Source organism: Balaenoptera acutorostrata, chromosome 2 (assembly GCF_949987535.1).
Source record: "Balaenoptera acutorostrata chromosome 2, mBalAcu1.1, whole genome shotgun sequence".
Taxonomy (NCBI): domain Eukaryota; kingdom Metazoa; phylum Chordata; class Mammalia; order Artiodactyla; family Balaenopteridae; genus Balaenoptera; species Balaenoptera acutorostrata.
This window is the reverse complement of record NC_080065.1, coordinates 66,922,596-66,939,125: the sequence shown is the minus strand read 5'-3', so window position 1 is coordinate 66,939,125 and position 16,530 is coordinate 66,922,596. Positions and strand designations below refer to the sequence as shown.

General features: G+C 42.3%; 1 protein-coding gene across 1 annotated transcript in view; it reads right to left on the bottom strand.

Moving 5' to 3' along the window:
• Window positions 1–16,530, bottom strand: part of THBS4 (thrombospondin 4) — a 50,950-nt gene that overhangs the window by 13,585 nt on the left and 20,835 nt on the right. The window contains exons 4-10 of the mRNA XM_007179779.3: window positions 15,737–15,845; window positions 15,264–15,346; window positions 14,876–14,927; window positions 14,453–14,655; window positions 12,886–13,023; window positions 11,188–11,256; window positions 2,755–2,907 (exon numbers count right to left, since the gene is read on the bottom strand). Coding sequence (XP_007179841.1) covers window positions 2,755–2,907; window positions 11,188–11,256; window positions 12,886–13,023; window positions 14,453–14,655; window positions 14,876–14,927; window positions 15,264–15,346; window positions 15,737–15,845 — 807 coding nt within the window. The remainder of the gene's footprint in view (window positions 1–2,754; window positions 2,908–11,187; window positions 11,257–12,885; window positions 13,024–14,452; window positions 14,656–14,875; window positions 14,928–15,263; window positions 15,347–15,736; window positions 15,846–16,530) is intronic.

Sequence of the window (16,530 nt, the reverse complement as noted above, 5' to 3'; positions counted from 1 at the left end):
AGCACAATTGGTAGCACACATATAAACACTGCTCTGTACCTTGATTTTTAAAAAAATTAACGTAATATCTTAGAGCTCTTTTCATATTACCACATGTAGATTTGTGTCTTCCTTTTTAATGGGCACAGATATATCATACATAAAGTGGAATGCATGCACCTCAATTAATTCAACCAGTCCCCTACTGGTCGGTGTCAAGTCGTTAAAACCTTTTTCTGTTGCAAACAATGCTGTCACAAAGAATTCGAGGACATTTATCATTCTGCACAGGTACTGGCTTCTTAGTATGAAATTCTTGGTTCAAAGGGTATTGGTATTTGTACTTTTGAATTATTGTCAAAATGTTCTCCATATGATTATCCAGTTTCTCCTCCCAGTGGAAATGAATGCACGCAAGGCTGGAGCGGCTGCTGTGGCCCCTTGCTTAGCATTCTGGAGCAACAGTCGTATCTCTGAATCTAATGGTCTTCTAGATCAATTTCCACCACAGCAGGAACCTTCCAAAGTGCTTTACCTCCACTCATAACTTTAAACAGGTGAAGATTCCCACAGGTGTAGTGCTGGGTCTGCGTGTTCTCCACGTTTCTGGAAAAGTCTACCCTAGTTCCGTGCCACCACCAGCTGCTGAGAGCAAGCCTTCACTGTCAGCAGAAGAGGCATTAAAATAACAGTTATTCTATACCAGATGCTACAGGCATTTTCTCCAGTCCTTACAGTGAGGCTGCAAGGTCATCACTATCCCATTTTACAAAAGAGTCAACTCGGCTCAGAGTGGCTAAGTGCCTTGCCCGAGGTCTCAGAGCTGGGACTTGGACTCGAGACTGTCCCAGTTCAATGTTTTCTGCCACATGTATTTGGTTAACATGCACTTTGAGTTCTCCCTCTGATATTCCATATAGTTGGCCTGGCTAAAGGATGAATGATAAGCCCAAGAGAAAGGAAATCCTTCCATAAGGGGTGTCCTGGGTATGAGGCGGTACCTGGGAGCCCAGTTCAGGAACAGGATGGGTGCCCGAGGAGAGGCAGGCAGAACAGCAGAAGGAACAGGAGACAAGGGGGCCTGGAAAATGACAGGGAACCAGCAAGGCAGGGGCGGGTAAGAGTCGGGGGAACAGGGCCAAGGAAAGAAACTTTACATGAGTAAATATTAAATTTCCTGCCCTCATTAATCAAAATAAGGTGATTTAAGACCAGTGACTTCCTAAGCTGTAGTCTGTCTGTTCTCAATCATGCGCAACCCCCTTCTGCAACCAGAAATGTAGAAGGCAGGATCCAAAGACACCCCTCCCAGTAACTACCCTTATTTCTGTTCAATTGCTTCAGCAGGGCCTTCAGAAGGCCTGGAAAGCTCAGCCATGGGGTATGGTCCTTGACTCATTTTAATGAAGAAAAGATTTCCTCTAGGAACAAGTATGTTTTTAATGAGCCATTTTCTGGCAGATTAAATTATTTTAGTAGTCACACCAAGTGTATTAATCCTTTACCATCTGTCACTGTGCCTTATTACATATTCAAAACCACATTAAGAGCCTCATCTCCCACCATCCCAGGGGAATCGTTAATTTGTTCACAGAAAATGAGGATTTAAACATAGATATACGCTTGCCTCTCAGTGGGAATAAATATGCCCCATCAACAGGAATTAGAGGAACTGTTGATTTTTTTCTCCCCCTTGAACCCAGCTCATTCCTTCATCAGTATCTTGTTACAAATTATCTGTGTTGCTGGAGAGAGCTGGTGTCATTACAGTTATTTCTCTAACTTAGTTTTGATTCTTCTCTTTTTTCCTATTTGAAAGTGATATGCCCATTGTAGAAAATTCTGAGAACATGAAGGTAAGGAAGTCTGAGTCTGAGGTATAAAGAAGAGAGAAAAAGTCTCCCAGGATCCATCCTGCTGCTCAGCGTGATCGCCATGAACCTATGAACCCCCAACTCTAAAGGGCCTGGCTCCCTGGGGAGGAAGGAGGAGGTGAGCGGCTGAAGACGGCTGATTTAGCAGCGCCTAGGATCCCCCAGGGCTCCGGGGCAGGATGGATGGCAGGAATGAACCTCATTCCTCGCCAAGGGCCCACTACACACCTGCCTGGCGGGAGACCCTTGCAAGGCTGCAAGTGCCCTGCCCTCTACCCACCTCCTCCTCCCCGGGCCGGCTCCCTGGTGGGGAACCGCATGGGAAGGAGAGTGAGCACCCACTGAGCCACTCCTGAACCTGGCCGAGGTGGACACAGAGAACAGAGGGTGCTGCGGAAGACGGGCGGTTTTTCTCCCAGGGTGTATAAGAGCAGCCCACCACCCCTCCACTGCGGCTCACCTCCTGGAGTATTAGGCCAGATTTTGAAACTGGATGTCCTCAGGGTGAGGACAGTAAGGAATCGCATCAGTGTGCTCATATAAACAAGCAGCTAGGGCAGCAGTCGGAAGGGAGGGAAGGAGGCTCCTTTCTCTCCGGCTGCTCACTTCTCGGGCCTTCCATAGAGGGTGGCTGGGGGCTGGGGCTCCACCACCGAGGTGCCCAAGGGGATGGTGCCGACCCACGGCCAAGAGGGAGAGAAAGAGGGTGGCTGACGGTTAGGTGGACTTCAGGTTGCTCCCCACAAACTCAGCTGACTCTGCTATTACTACATCCTCTGTTTACTGTGATGGAATTGCTTTCATTCTTGAGTACTTTTACCCTGAAGCAAGTAGAAACCGGAGAGGGGTGGTGTTTCAAATGCAAGGGGGAAAATGATAAAGCAAGTAGCAAACAACTTACCACGCATGTCACATCCCCCTGCCTCTCTTCAATGCACTGTGCGTTCACGCTGCAAGGGTTCAGTTCCGGATTCCTGCAGCTTCTTTCCATTTTGCATCCCCTCGTCTGATCACCAATGTACCCTGGTTTACAAGGCCCACAGCGATAAGATCCCTGTAAGGAGCAGAGCAAGACGGTGAGCCAGGGCCTCAGACCTGTGAGCAAAGGTACGGCGCTTGTGTCTATTTTTACATGTACTCGATGATGCCAGGAAGAAGTGAGCCCCACGCCTGCCTCTGCTTATGTGTATGTCTTATAACACTGTGTGAGTGTTGGGGGAGACACTACCAGACTGGAAGCCACAGCAGGCCACGGAGACATGAAGGAACACAATCGAAGGCAGAGGCTGGCCAGTGAGCCACTTTGACTTGCTGGCTCCACTGTGGAGGGCAAGGAGGAAAGGGCTGAAAACTCCAATGAAGTCCTGGGAGGTGGAGTGAGAAAATTTACTTTGGGGACAAAGAACATGGTTTGGTTAAAAAGCAAATGAGAAAAATTTTTTTTAATGTTCATTTGGCTTTTTTTTTTTTTAACAATCAAGTGACAAAGGAACAGAGAAATGTCGTTGGCCTTGCACTGAGAATTCTTGACGAGGTGGGGTGCTGTGGAAGAAACCTGGCAAATGAGCTGTCAGCTCCACTGCGATGGCACTTCCAGGGCAAGCCTGACATTTTTTGTTTTTTTTTTTTTAAGACAGCTTTACTGAGATAGACTTTACACATCATGAAAGACACCCACGTAAACTATACAATTCAATGATTTTGGTCACTCACAACTCCTGAATCACTGAATCCAAAAGATGCTTTCCAAGTATTATTATTTTATTTTTCCCACACTGCAGGGCTTGTGGGATCTTAGTTCCCCATCCAGGGGTTGAACCCAGGCCCTGGGAGAATCCTAACCACTGGACCACCAGGGAATTCTCTCCAATGATCTTTCGTGATCTGTCAGCCTCATTGGAAGACTCCCTTTGGTCAGTTCTTTCCTTTTCTTTGCTTCTCTGCTCTTTTTCCTTTGCCTACTTCTTCATTTTTGAAGTTTTCTAGAGTTCTATTTTGTAGACAGTTCCACTGTCTACTTTTCCTCCCCCTGAGTGGCTTTAGTTATTACCTTCATGTCAGTGTCTCCCAAATCCATTTCGGCAGACTAGCTTTGTCCTGGTAAAAAGCTAAGAAGCAATAAGTCCCAGTATATTCCTAGGCAGCATTGTGGATAAGAACAGGGCTCTGCAGCCAGACTGGATGTCTTATGAGATGTGTGGCCTTTGCCTAATTATTTAACTTTCCTGTGCCTCAGTTTCTTCAACTGTAAAATGGGGATAATAATAGTGCCTATTGACAGGTTTGTTGTGAGAATTAAAATAAGTGACTTGATATTTATAAAATTCTTTGACATATAAGGAAACTAGGAACCTAGAGATTAAAAACCTTTCCCAGGAACATACAGTAAGTGAGAAGCAGTCATACCTGGAGCCAATAGTTCTTTCCTTGACACCCTACTGTGCTACACCTATCATCTTGGAAAGAGTCAACAGGAACTTTCAGGAATAAAAGCCATATCTGATTAGTTAAAATTTCAACCCACTAAGCGTTAAGCATTTTAATTTAATACAAGTGACTTTTGAGACGTTCTATGAAAATAATGAACACCATATGGGAATTGTGTTGTCACGAGTAAAATGCATATTTTGGAATACTGAACTATTAATACAAACTAAAAAGCTCTTCCTATTTAAAAAATACTAGAATGATAATATTTTATTCAATAAACATTCATTCAAAAGCCCAACACTGATCAGGAAACTTGCATAAGCCTCTTAGATAGCCTCATCCACCAGAGGGCAGACAGCAGAAGCAAGAAGAACTACAATCCTGCAGCCTGTGGAACAAAAACCACATTCACAGAAAGACAGACAAGATGAAAAGGCAGAGGGCTATGTACCAGATGAAGGAACAAGATAAAACCCCAGAAAAACAACTAAATGAAGTGGAGATAGGCAACCTTCCAGAAAAAAAATTCAGAATAATGATAGTGAAGATGATCCAGGACCTTGGGAAAAGAATGGAGGCAAAGATCGAGAAGATGCAAGAAATGTTTAACACAGACCTAGAAGAATTAAAGAACAAACAAACAGAGATGAACAATACAATAACTGAAATGAAAACTACACTAGAAGGAATCAATAGCAGAATAACCGAGGCAGAAGAACAGATAAGTGACCTGGAAGACAGAATGGTGGAATTCACTGCTGTGGAACAGAATAAAGAAAAAAGAATGAAAAGAAATGAAGACAACCTAAGAGACCTCAGGTAAAACATTAAACGCAACAACATTCGCATTAGAGGGGCCCCAGAAGGAGAAGAGAGAGAGAAAGGACCCGAGAAAGTATTTGAAGAGATTATAGTCGAAAACTTCCCTAACATGGGAAAGGAAATAGCCACCGAAGTCCAGGAAGCGCAGAGTCCCGTACAGGATAAACCCAAGGAGAAACACGCTGAGAGACACATAGTAATCAAATTGGCAAAAATTAAAGACAGAGAGCCTCCCATCAAGCCTCTTAGATAGCCTCAACCATCAGAGGGCAGACAGCAGAAGCAAGAAAAACTACAATCCTGCAGCCTGTGGAACAAAACCCACATTTACAGAAAGACAGACAAGATGAAAAGGCAGAGGGCTATATACCAGATGAAGGAACAAGAAAAAAACCCAGAAAAACAACTAAATGAAGTGGAGATAGGCAACCTTCCAGAAAAAGAATTCAGAATAATGATAGTGAAGATGATCCAGGACCTCGGAATAAGAATGGAGGCAAAGATTGAGAAGATGCAAGAAATGATTAACAAAGACCTAGAAGAATTAAAGAACAAACAAACAGAGATGACCAACACAATAACTGAAATGAAAACTACACTAGAAGGAATCAATAGCAGAATAACTGAGGCAGAAGAAGGGATAAGTGACCTGGAAGACAGAAAGGTGGAATTCACTGCTGCGGAACAGACTAAAGAAAAAGGAATGAAAAGAAATGAAGACAGCCTAAGAGACTTCTGGGACAACATTAAACGCAACAACATTCGCGTTATAGGGGTCACAGAAAGGGGAAGAGAGAGAGAAAGGAACAGAGAAAATATTTGAAGAGATTATAGTCGAAAACTTCCCTAACGTGGGAAAGGAAATAGCCACCCAAGTCCAGGAAGCGCAGAGAGTCTCATACTGGATTAACCCAACGAGAAACACGCTGAGACACATAGTAATCAAAGTGGCAAAAATTAAAGACAAAGAAAAATTATTGAAAGCAGCAAGGGAAAAACGACAAATAACATACAAGGGAACTCCCATAAGGTTAACAGCTGATTTCTCAGCAGAAACTCTACAAGCCAGAAGGGAGTGGAATGATATACTTAAAGTGATGAAAGGGAAGAACCTACAACCAAGATTACTCTACCCAGCAAGGATCTCATTTAGATTTGATGGAGAAATCAAAAGCTTTACAGACAAGCAAAAGCTAAGAGAATTCAGCACCACCAAACCAGCTCTACAACAAATGCTAAAGGAACTTCTCTAAGTGGGAAACACAAGAGAAGAAAAGGACCTACAAAAACAAACCCAAAACAATTAAGAAAATGGTCATAGGAACATACATATCGATAATTACCTTAAACGTGAATGGATTACATGCTCCAACCAAAAGACACAGGCTTGCTGAATGGATACAAAAACAAGACCCATATATATGCTGTCTACAAGAGACCCACTTTAGACCTAGGGACACATACAGACTGAAAGTGAGGGGATGGAAAAAGATATTCCATGCAAATGGAAATCAAAAGAAAGCTGGAGTAGCTATACTCATATCAGATAAAATAGACTTTAAAATAAAGAATGTTACAAGAGACAAGGAAGGACACTACATAATGATCCAGGGATCAATCCAAGAAGAAGATATAACAGTTATAAATATATATGCACCCAACATAGGAGCACCTCAATACATAAGGCAACTGCTAACAGCTATAAAAGAGGAAATCGACAGTAACACAATAATATTGGGGGACTTTAACACCTCACTTACACCAATGGACAGATCATCCAAAATGAAAATAAATAAGGAAACAGAAGCTTTAAATTACAGAATAGACCATATAGATTTAATTGATATTTATAGGACATTCCATCCAAAAACAGCAGATTACACGTTCTTCTCAAGTGTGCACGGAACATTCTCCAGGATAGATCACATCTTGGGTCACAAATCAAGCCTCAGTAAATTTAAGAAAATTGAAATCATATCAAGCATCTTTTCTGACCACAACGCTATGAGATTAGAAATCAATTACAGGGAAGAAAACGTAAAAAACACAAACAGGGCTTCCCTGGTGGCGCAGTGGTTGAGAATCTGCCTGATAATGCAGGGGACACGGGTTCGAGCCCTGGTCTGGGAAGATCCCACATGCCACGGAGCAGCTGGGCCCGTGAGCCACAACTACTGAGCCTGCGCATCTGGAGCCTGTGCCCCGCAACGGGAGGGGCCGCGATAGTGAAAGGCCCGTGCACCACAATGAAGAGCGGTCCCCGCACCGTGATGAAGAGTGGCCCCCACTTGCCGCAACTAGAGAAAGCCCTCGCACGAACCGAAGACCCAACACAGCCAAAAATAAATAAATAAATAAATAAAGTAGCTATAAAATTAAAAAAAAAAACACACAAAAAAACACAAACACATGGAGGCTAAACAATACGTTACTAAATAACCAAGAGATCACTGAAGAAATCAAAGAGGAAATCAAAAAATACCTAGAGACAAATGACAATGAAAACACGACGACCCAAAACCTATGGGATGCAGCAAAAGCAGTTCTAAGAGGGAAGTTTATAGCAATACAAGCCTACCTCAAGAAACAAGAAAAATCTCAAATAAACAATCTAACCTTACACCTAAAGAAACTAGAGAAAGAAGAACAAACAAAACCCAAAGTTAGCAGAAGGAAAGAAATCATAAATATCAGAGCAGAAATAAATGAAACAGAAACAAAGAAAACAATAGCAAAGATCAATAAAACTAAAAGCTGGTTCTTTGAGAAGATAAACAAAATTGATAAGCCATTAGCCAGACTCATCAAGAAAAAGAGGGAGAGGACTCAAATCAATAAAATCAGAAATGAAAAAGGAGAAGTTACAACAGACACCGCAGAAATACAAAACATCCTAAGAGACTACTACAAGCAACCGTATGCCAATAAAATGGACAACCTGGAAGAAATGGACAAATTCTTAGAAAGGTATAACCTTCCAAGACTGAACCAGGAAGAAACAGAAAATATGAACAGACCTATCACAAGTAATGAAATTGAAACTGTGATTAAAAATCTTCCAACAAACAAATGTCCAGGACCAGATGGCTTCACAGTTGAATTCTATCAAACATTTAGAGAAGAGTTAACACCTATCCTTCTCAAACTCTTCCAAAAAATTGCAGAGGAAGGAACACTCCCAAACTCATTCTATGAGGCCACCATCACCCCGATACCAAAACCAGACAAAGACACTACAAAAAAAGAAAATTACAGACCAATATCACTGATGAATATAGATGCAAAAATCCTCAACAAAATACTAGCAAACAGAATCCAACAACACATTAAAAGGATCATATACCACGATCAAGTGGGATTTATCCCAGGGATGCAAGGATTCTTCAATATACGCAAATCAATCAATGTGATACACCATATTAACAAACTGAAGAATAAAAACCATACAATCATCTCAATAGATGCAGAAAAAGCTTTTGACAAAATTCAACACCCATTTATGATAAAAACTCTCCAGAAAGTGGGCATAGAGGGAACCTACCTCAACATAATAAAGGCCATAACTGAGAAACCCACAGCAAACATCATTCTCAATGGTGAAAAACTGAAAGCATTTCCTCTAAGATCAGGAACGAGACAAGGATGTCCACTCTCACCACTATTATTCAACATAGTTCTGGAAGTCCTAGCCACAGCAATCAGAGAAGAAAAAGAAATAAAAGGAATACAAATTGGAAAAGAAGAAGTAAAACTGTCACTGTTTGCAGATGACATGATACTATACATAGAGAATCCTAAAACTGCCACCAGAAAACTGCTAGAGCTAATTAATGAATTTGGTAAAGTTGCAGGATACAAAATTAATGCACAGAAATCTCTTGCATTCCTATACACTAATGATGAAAAATCTGAAAGAGAAATTATGGAAACACTCCCATTTATCATTGCAACAAAAAGAATAAAATACCTAGGAATAAACCTACCTAGGGAGACAAAAGACCTGTATGCAGAAAACTATAAGACACTGATGAAAGAAATTAAAGATGATACCAACAGATGGAGAGATATACCATGTTCTTGGATTGGAAGAATCAACATTGTGAAAATGACTATACTACCCAAAGCAATCTACAGATTCAATGCAATCCCTATCAAATTACCAATGGCATTTTTTACAGAACTAGAACAAATCATCTTAAAATTTGTATGGAGACACAAAAGACCCTGAAGAGCCAAAGCAGTCTTGAGGGAAAAAAACGGAGATGGAGGAATCAGACTCCCTGACTTCAGACTATACTACAAAGCTGCAGTAATCAAGACAATATGGTACTGGCACAAAAACAGAAATATAGATCAATGGAACAAGATAGAAAGCCCAGAGATAAACCCACGCACCTATGGTCAACTAATCTATGACAAAGGAGGCAAAGATATACAATGGAGAAAAGACAGTCTCTTCAATAAGTGGTGCTGGGAAAACTGGACAGCTACATGTAAAAGAATGAAATTAGAATACTCCCTAACACCATACACAAAAATAAACTCAAAATGGATTAGAGACCTAAATGTAAGACTGTACACTATAAAACTCTTAGAGGAAAACATAGGAAGAACACTCTTTGACATAAATCACAGCAAGATCTTTTTTGATCCACCTCCTAGAGTAATGGAAATAAAAACAAAAATAAACAAATGGGACCTAATGAAACTTCAAAGCTTTTGCACAGCAAAGGAAACCATAAACAAGACGAGAAGACAACCCTCAGAATGGGAGAAAATATTTGCTAACGAATCAACGGACAAAGGATTAATCTCCAAAATATATAAACAGCTCATGCAGCTCAATATTAAAGAAACAAACAACCCAATCCAAAAATGGGCAGAAGACCTAAATAGACATTTCTCCAAAGAAGACATATAGACGGCCACAAAGCACATGAAAATATGCTCAACATCACTAATTATTAGAGAAATGCAAATCAAAACTACAATGAGGTATCACCTCACTCCTGTTAGAATGGGCATCATCAGAAAATCTACAAACAACAAATGCTGGAGAGGGTGTGGAGAAAAGGGAACCCTCTTGCACTGTTGGTGGGAATGTAAATTGATACAGCCACCATGGAGAACAGTATGGAGGTTCCTTAAAAAACTAAAAATAGAATTACCATATGATCCAGCAATCCCACTCCTGGGCATATATCCAGAGAAAAGCATAATTCAAAATGACACATGTACCCCAATGTTCATTGCAGCACTATTTACAATAGCCAGGTCATGGAAGCAACCTAAATGCCCATCGACAGACGAATGGATAAAGAAGATGTGGCACATATATACAATGGAATATTACTCAGCCATTAAAAAGGAACAAAATTGGGTCATTTGTTGAGACGTGGATGGATCTAGAGACCGTCATACAGAGTGAAGTAAGTCAGAAAGAGAAAAACAAATATCGTATATTAACACATATATGTGGAACCTAGAAAAATGGTACAGATGAACCGGTTTGCAGGGCAGAAATAGAGACACAGATGTAGAGAAAAAACGTATGGACACCAAGCGGGGAAAGCGGTGGGGGGGTTGTGGTGGTGGTGGGATGAATTGGGAGATCGGGATTGACATGTATACACTGATGTGTATAAAATTAATGACTAATAAGGACCTGCTGTATATATATATATATAAAACAAAACCCAACACTGCAACTTTGAGAGAAGATAAAGAACAAATTTGGCATTTATAAAATTATTATTATTATTATTATTTTGGCCATGCCACACAGCTTGCGGGATCTTATTTCCCCGACCAGGGATTGAACCCGAGCCCTCGTCAGTGACAGCGCAGTGTCCTAACCAGTAGACCACCAGGGAATTCCCATATAAAATCATTCTTATATAGAAAATTACTTATAAATTACTCTTACATTAAAAACTGTTTTTCAGCACAAACTTTTATCCTAACTTGCAAATCAAATATATTATGCCCATATGTTCTCCATGTGTTTTAGGGTTATGATTTATGTACACATACTTGTTTTAGTAACTGGTCTTCGATAACAAGAGCCATGAAAAATACTCACCAAAGTGTTAACACAGATAGAATTGAGAACACACGCTCCATTTCGACACTCATCAATGTCAGTGCAGACCTAGTGCAAAGAAGTTTAAAGGGACACTGTTTAAGTAGAAAGACAAATACATTTTGCTTTGTTTTGACATCTTTGTGTGAAGCGAGGACATGGAATTTCAGGTAGGCTGGTGATCAGAGTATATCCTTAGTGGCCCTGCTTTTGCTTGAGGGTGTCCCACTTGCCCTGAGTTTTGCAGTCTCTTCACAAAGTGATATTAGCCAGGGTCCTGGGGATTTTACTGCTCTAGGGCTGGTTTTTATGTCAATTTTGGGGCTTCTGTTTCTGCATCCTGTGTGTAACATAGGTTTGGAGCTCATGACTATATGTCTTACAAGCTTGGAGTTTTGATTTGTTGTGGGCAACTGTCATTTCTGTCAACCATGTCCCAAAGCTGACATCAAGCTTCCTGTTGATTTTGGGGGGCTAAGAAAGTTTTCTCATCTCCTTGTAATGAGTAGGGTAGCTCTCTAAGGCTTCTGGCTTTCTTCAGGGGTATTAGGTCTTTCTAAAGGTTCAAGACTACATCTGCTATACCCCCATAGTGCTTGAACCCCAGTTTCCCACTTGGAGGATCTAAAACCATCTCCCACCTCCCATGAGTTGCTGTGACATCAGTTTCCACCCACAGCTCTGACTTTGAGTTCCCTCTTTGTTTCTCGAACCTGCACATTTCCTTTTATTTCTTTTGATATTGGTCATGCATTAAAATTTGTTGTTTAATTTTAGCAAGTTGGCTCCCTTTGACTTGAGTTCATTCTACCATATTCTGGAAATCCACGGAAGGGCTCCTTCCTAGCTTACATAAAGCACCTTCTGTTTCTTCTTGTCTATTTTCCTTAGCTTAGTCTTGGCGATTCTGTCTTTAGAGAAGAGGAAGAAAAACTTAGGTCATTACTCCAATGGCTTCTTGTCATTCCTGTGTGTCGAGCTTGGCTCCTTTTTCTAGTCTAAAAAATGATGCCCTCTAGAATCCTTTGATAGGCTGCTAGGAAATAATGAACCTCTGCCCTTCTTTAAAGCTAGTAATTTCCCTAAAGTGGTAAAATATATTTATAGACCAACCATTTTTAAGGGCTGAAAACATCAAAAAGAATTTCACGGTCAGTCAGTTAAATAATGGCCAGGATATAGTAGAACATTTGGAAATAAACGGAGACTGTCACAAAGTGCTTGAGTGCTTTACAGCAATTTACAGCTTATATAAGAAGAAAGGCAGGTTTCCTCAGGGGATTATTTCTACTCTTGAAATCCTCTCATCTCTAAAACAGCTTCTGATCAGCAACAATGACTCTATGAAAGTGACCTAATTTTTCAAAGCTTTTATTTGTTTCCCCAGTTCTTAAGTTATTTGGTGGGACAAAATGTTCAAAGACTACCAACAAAATAAGGCTGAATCATGCCACATATCCAGGATTATCCCCTTCACTGCTTTCCTAGTGCTACTCGATTATCCCAGTTGACTAGCTTCCTCCTCACTAGCCTTGATGAAATGAGTTGGAAAACTTCCCAATGTACCCGCAGTGCATGAGGACATTCCGCACACCCTTGGCCGCTCAGGGAGGTAAAGGGTTATATGGAAAGAGGTGGGAACCAACCAAAGGTTTTCTGTTGGTAATTACAGATTAAAAGGCCACAACTTCAGCCCACCTGCTTGTTTGTCTTGGCAAAATTGATCCCAACACCCTGCACCATGGGCCCTGTGAAGCCCACCGGGCAGGCGTCACATCTGAAGCCAGGAACCAAGTTCACACAGCGCACGCCTGGGTAGCAGGGATGGTATTTGCACTAGAGAGAAAGAAAAATTCACTCTTTAGCCACTTGGAGAAAACAGTCTCAAACTTCCATTCATCTATTTGCACAGATTTGGGGATTCATTTAACTACCCATTTTTTGGTGCTCGACATGATCAAAGGCAATAAAGGCTTCCAATTTCATAGTTACTCACAGAATCCCTGACCCACACGGTCTGGAGGTTTCCTTGTAGTGGGCTTTTGCTATATTATAGAATCACGCACAGCCGAGTGGAAAGAGTCCTTAATGTTAACCAGTCTACCTCCCAGTGCAAATTCCCTGATATTCTAACTTGGAGTTTTAAAACCTCTGTGAGAGGACAGTGCTCCTGGACCACTTGTCAGCTGGCTATTAGTTGAGTCCAAAGGAACCAACTACTCAAACAAAAAGACCTTGAGAAGACAAAGCCAGGGCAGTTGTTTCTTGAGTAAGATGTGATTCATCAGGGTCTGTGCCTGCCTTTGTGCCCTACCAAGTCCATGACTGTTCCTAGGCTCTCACGGTCTAGGAGGTTCATTCTGATTTTGTTTTGTTTTGTTTTGTTTTTAACCAGTCCAACTAATGTAAAAAACATGACCACTTCCTGCCCTCTCAAAAGGAGGAAAATTCCAGCTTACAGATAAAAACCAGATGCAGTTCTGTGAAACATGTGCAGATGTTCTTCCAGTGGAGGGATGACTAGAGACCATCTTAATTGCTTACTACCTGGGGAGGTAATCAGCTACCACAAGCCTGCAGGATCCATGTGTGTGAAAGCTCCTTCCAGCCTTCCTCTGGCCTGATGGGAGGGCAAAGGCACATTCTGGGGGCAGCCTTGCTACCCACTGTGAACACTGCTTTGGGACTGGACCAGTGACTGGCTAACCATGGTCCTTCAGAGGCTTTGCCAGGTGGCCAAACAGCCCGTATTTGCTGTATGTCTTTCTGGCTCCATCTCTGGGCACTTTTGGTTACTCACAGATTATGGGGCCTCTTCAAAAGGTCTTATTGGTTTGAGATTCCTGTCTGCTCCTCTGTTTTAAGAAGCCTGAAGCAATCAGTTGCAACCCCTGAAATATACCCTTACCCAGATCTTTCCCCTCCCACGTTTGCAAATGTGTGGAAAAATCACAATTGTCACAGAGACTGCTTAAGAGAAAGAATCAATGTTAGAGTTGAAGGCTGAAATCTCAGCATTGTAGCAACACAAACCGGAAGAGTGGGAACCACGGAGGGGAGATGTAATGATCACAGCCACAACTATGCATCATGCCTCCTCCTTCCCATCTTCACAGATCTCTAAGGATTCCTGAGGGAGTAGTTTTTATGTAGCCTGGAGGACAACCCAAGTCATCCCTTAGTCATCAACATGGCTTCTTTTTCCATAAGCTGTCGGGTGTCCAAGATACTGAGGGAGCCCCATCCTATGCAGTTGAACTTTTACCTCATCAACGTCAGAACAGGTGATCCCATTTCCTGTGTAGCCCTCGGGGCAGGGCCCACAATGAAAGCCATCTCTGGTGTTGGTACATCGGACGCCACGGAAACACGGGTTGGAATTGCACCGGCGCACTGGGGGTGTCGGGGATGCTGGGAGCACGGGGGGCACCACAGTGTTGGGGGTTGGAGACTGAAAGCTGAGAGGACCTAGAGGAAAACCATCATCCACAGGCTTATAAACCACCAAGAAAACAGAGCTGATACAGAATCAAGTTTAGTTTCCCAGTGACCTTCTTTTCCCTTCCCTCCGCCTCTGTGCCAAACCTCCAGAAACCAGCGCCAGTGGGGCCTCACCCACCCAGGCCCGTCATCAGTCGGCATTTGCTGGTCCAACTCTGAATGCACCAGTTACTAGAAAAGCACTTACCGCAAGCCTGGCATTCAGCTATGGTGTTTCGCAAAAATGATGTTTCCTTGACCTTTAGAAATGGGAAGGGGAAAAAAAAAAGATGGAAAAGGAGTGCCTGATGTATAATCCAGGAGTGAAAGAATCCATGAGTAGCAAACTATTAAGCAGTACTTAAAGGAGTGTTAAAGGAGCTCTTGGTAGTTCCCACTCTGCATGGAGCCCTGGTGTGTTTATCACAGGCTGGTCCCCCATTTTCAGAGCCCCAGGGCAGCAGGCTGCACGGGGCCACTTGGGGTCAGGCTCCAGGTCCCCTCCCTGCCTCTGTAGGCCTGCAGCTCCATTAACTCCAACAAAGAGCTTCTCTGATTAGACTGGGCCTTCTCTGATGGTATGTCCTACTTGTTACCTGCTGTCTCAGAAGATCCTTCACCTCTCCCAGTAGCTGGTTTAGTTGTGACATCTGCCCCAAGAACTGCCGATTGAAGTCTCCTGTAGGAATAGCAGAAGGTAAGGAGCATTCAGTCAGTGACAGCTATTTCTACAGTGACTCAAAAACAAATGATTTCCCAGAGATCATCAAGACAAAGAACCTAAGATACAGGAATTTAATTTGGGGTAAAATTCATTTAATTCATCTAAAACATAATGATAATGATGCCACTGGGCTGGTTACTCCAAATTCCTATGAATTATACCAATAAAAGTGCAATGAAAATATTCCTTGCCCTGGACTTTGGCACAAGAGCCTCATCTCTGTAGGTACATGATCCTGTAGGGCTGCTCTGCCGACAGCCCACCTTTCTGGGATGGGACCCAGTCCAGCCGGGGGCCTGGGGGTTTGTGTTGATGGAGGCGTGCAAACTGCCCAAGAGCCCACACCTGTGCTTGTGGCGGCCAGCGGCTCGCTCTGCTGCAGGAAGCAGTCTTGCAGGCTGGCCACCTGGAACAGCGAGCCTCTCACCGCCAACTTCAGCTCTTCCAAGGAGTCCTGGAAGAAATCGGATTCATACCACACATTGCTGATGTCATTCAAAAGCCAATGAGCTTGCAGACGCACACAATTTTCATAACAGAGTAGGCCTGAATACTTGGACTCTGACACTTTACATAATTTTGTGGTTTTGCATTTTTTCCTGAAGCCTGCCAGCCCTATCCTTTTGACTGAAGCAAATATGGAAGAAACCAGTAGCTTAGGAGAGTGCTGGCGTCCAGCGTGGTCTGAGAGTTCATGAAGGTGACTCGGAGAAGAGAAAAGGCAGTTTTCCTTCATGGTAAACAAGCTCTTTTGTGGCAGGACCCTCTTAAGAGTTGTCTGTTTATGGAGTTTAGACTGTAATGAATAAGACATTGACCCCAATTTTAAACACTATTGTTTTTAGGGTGTCTTGGATCCAGGTTTTAGCAAAGTCTCTGGTTTCCTTGGACTATGAGGATGAATAAACTGTATATTCTTTTTCTTTCTTTTTTAGTGGGGTATAGTTGCTTTACAATGTTGTGTTAGTTTCAGTTTCTGCTGTACAGCGAAGTGAATCAGCTATACGTATACATATACACCCTCTTTTTTGGATTTCCTTCCCATTTAGGTCACCACAGAGCACTGAGTAGAGTTCCCTGTACTATACAGCAGGTTCTCATTAGTTATCTATTTTACACATATTAGTGTATATATGTCA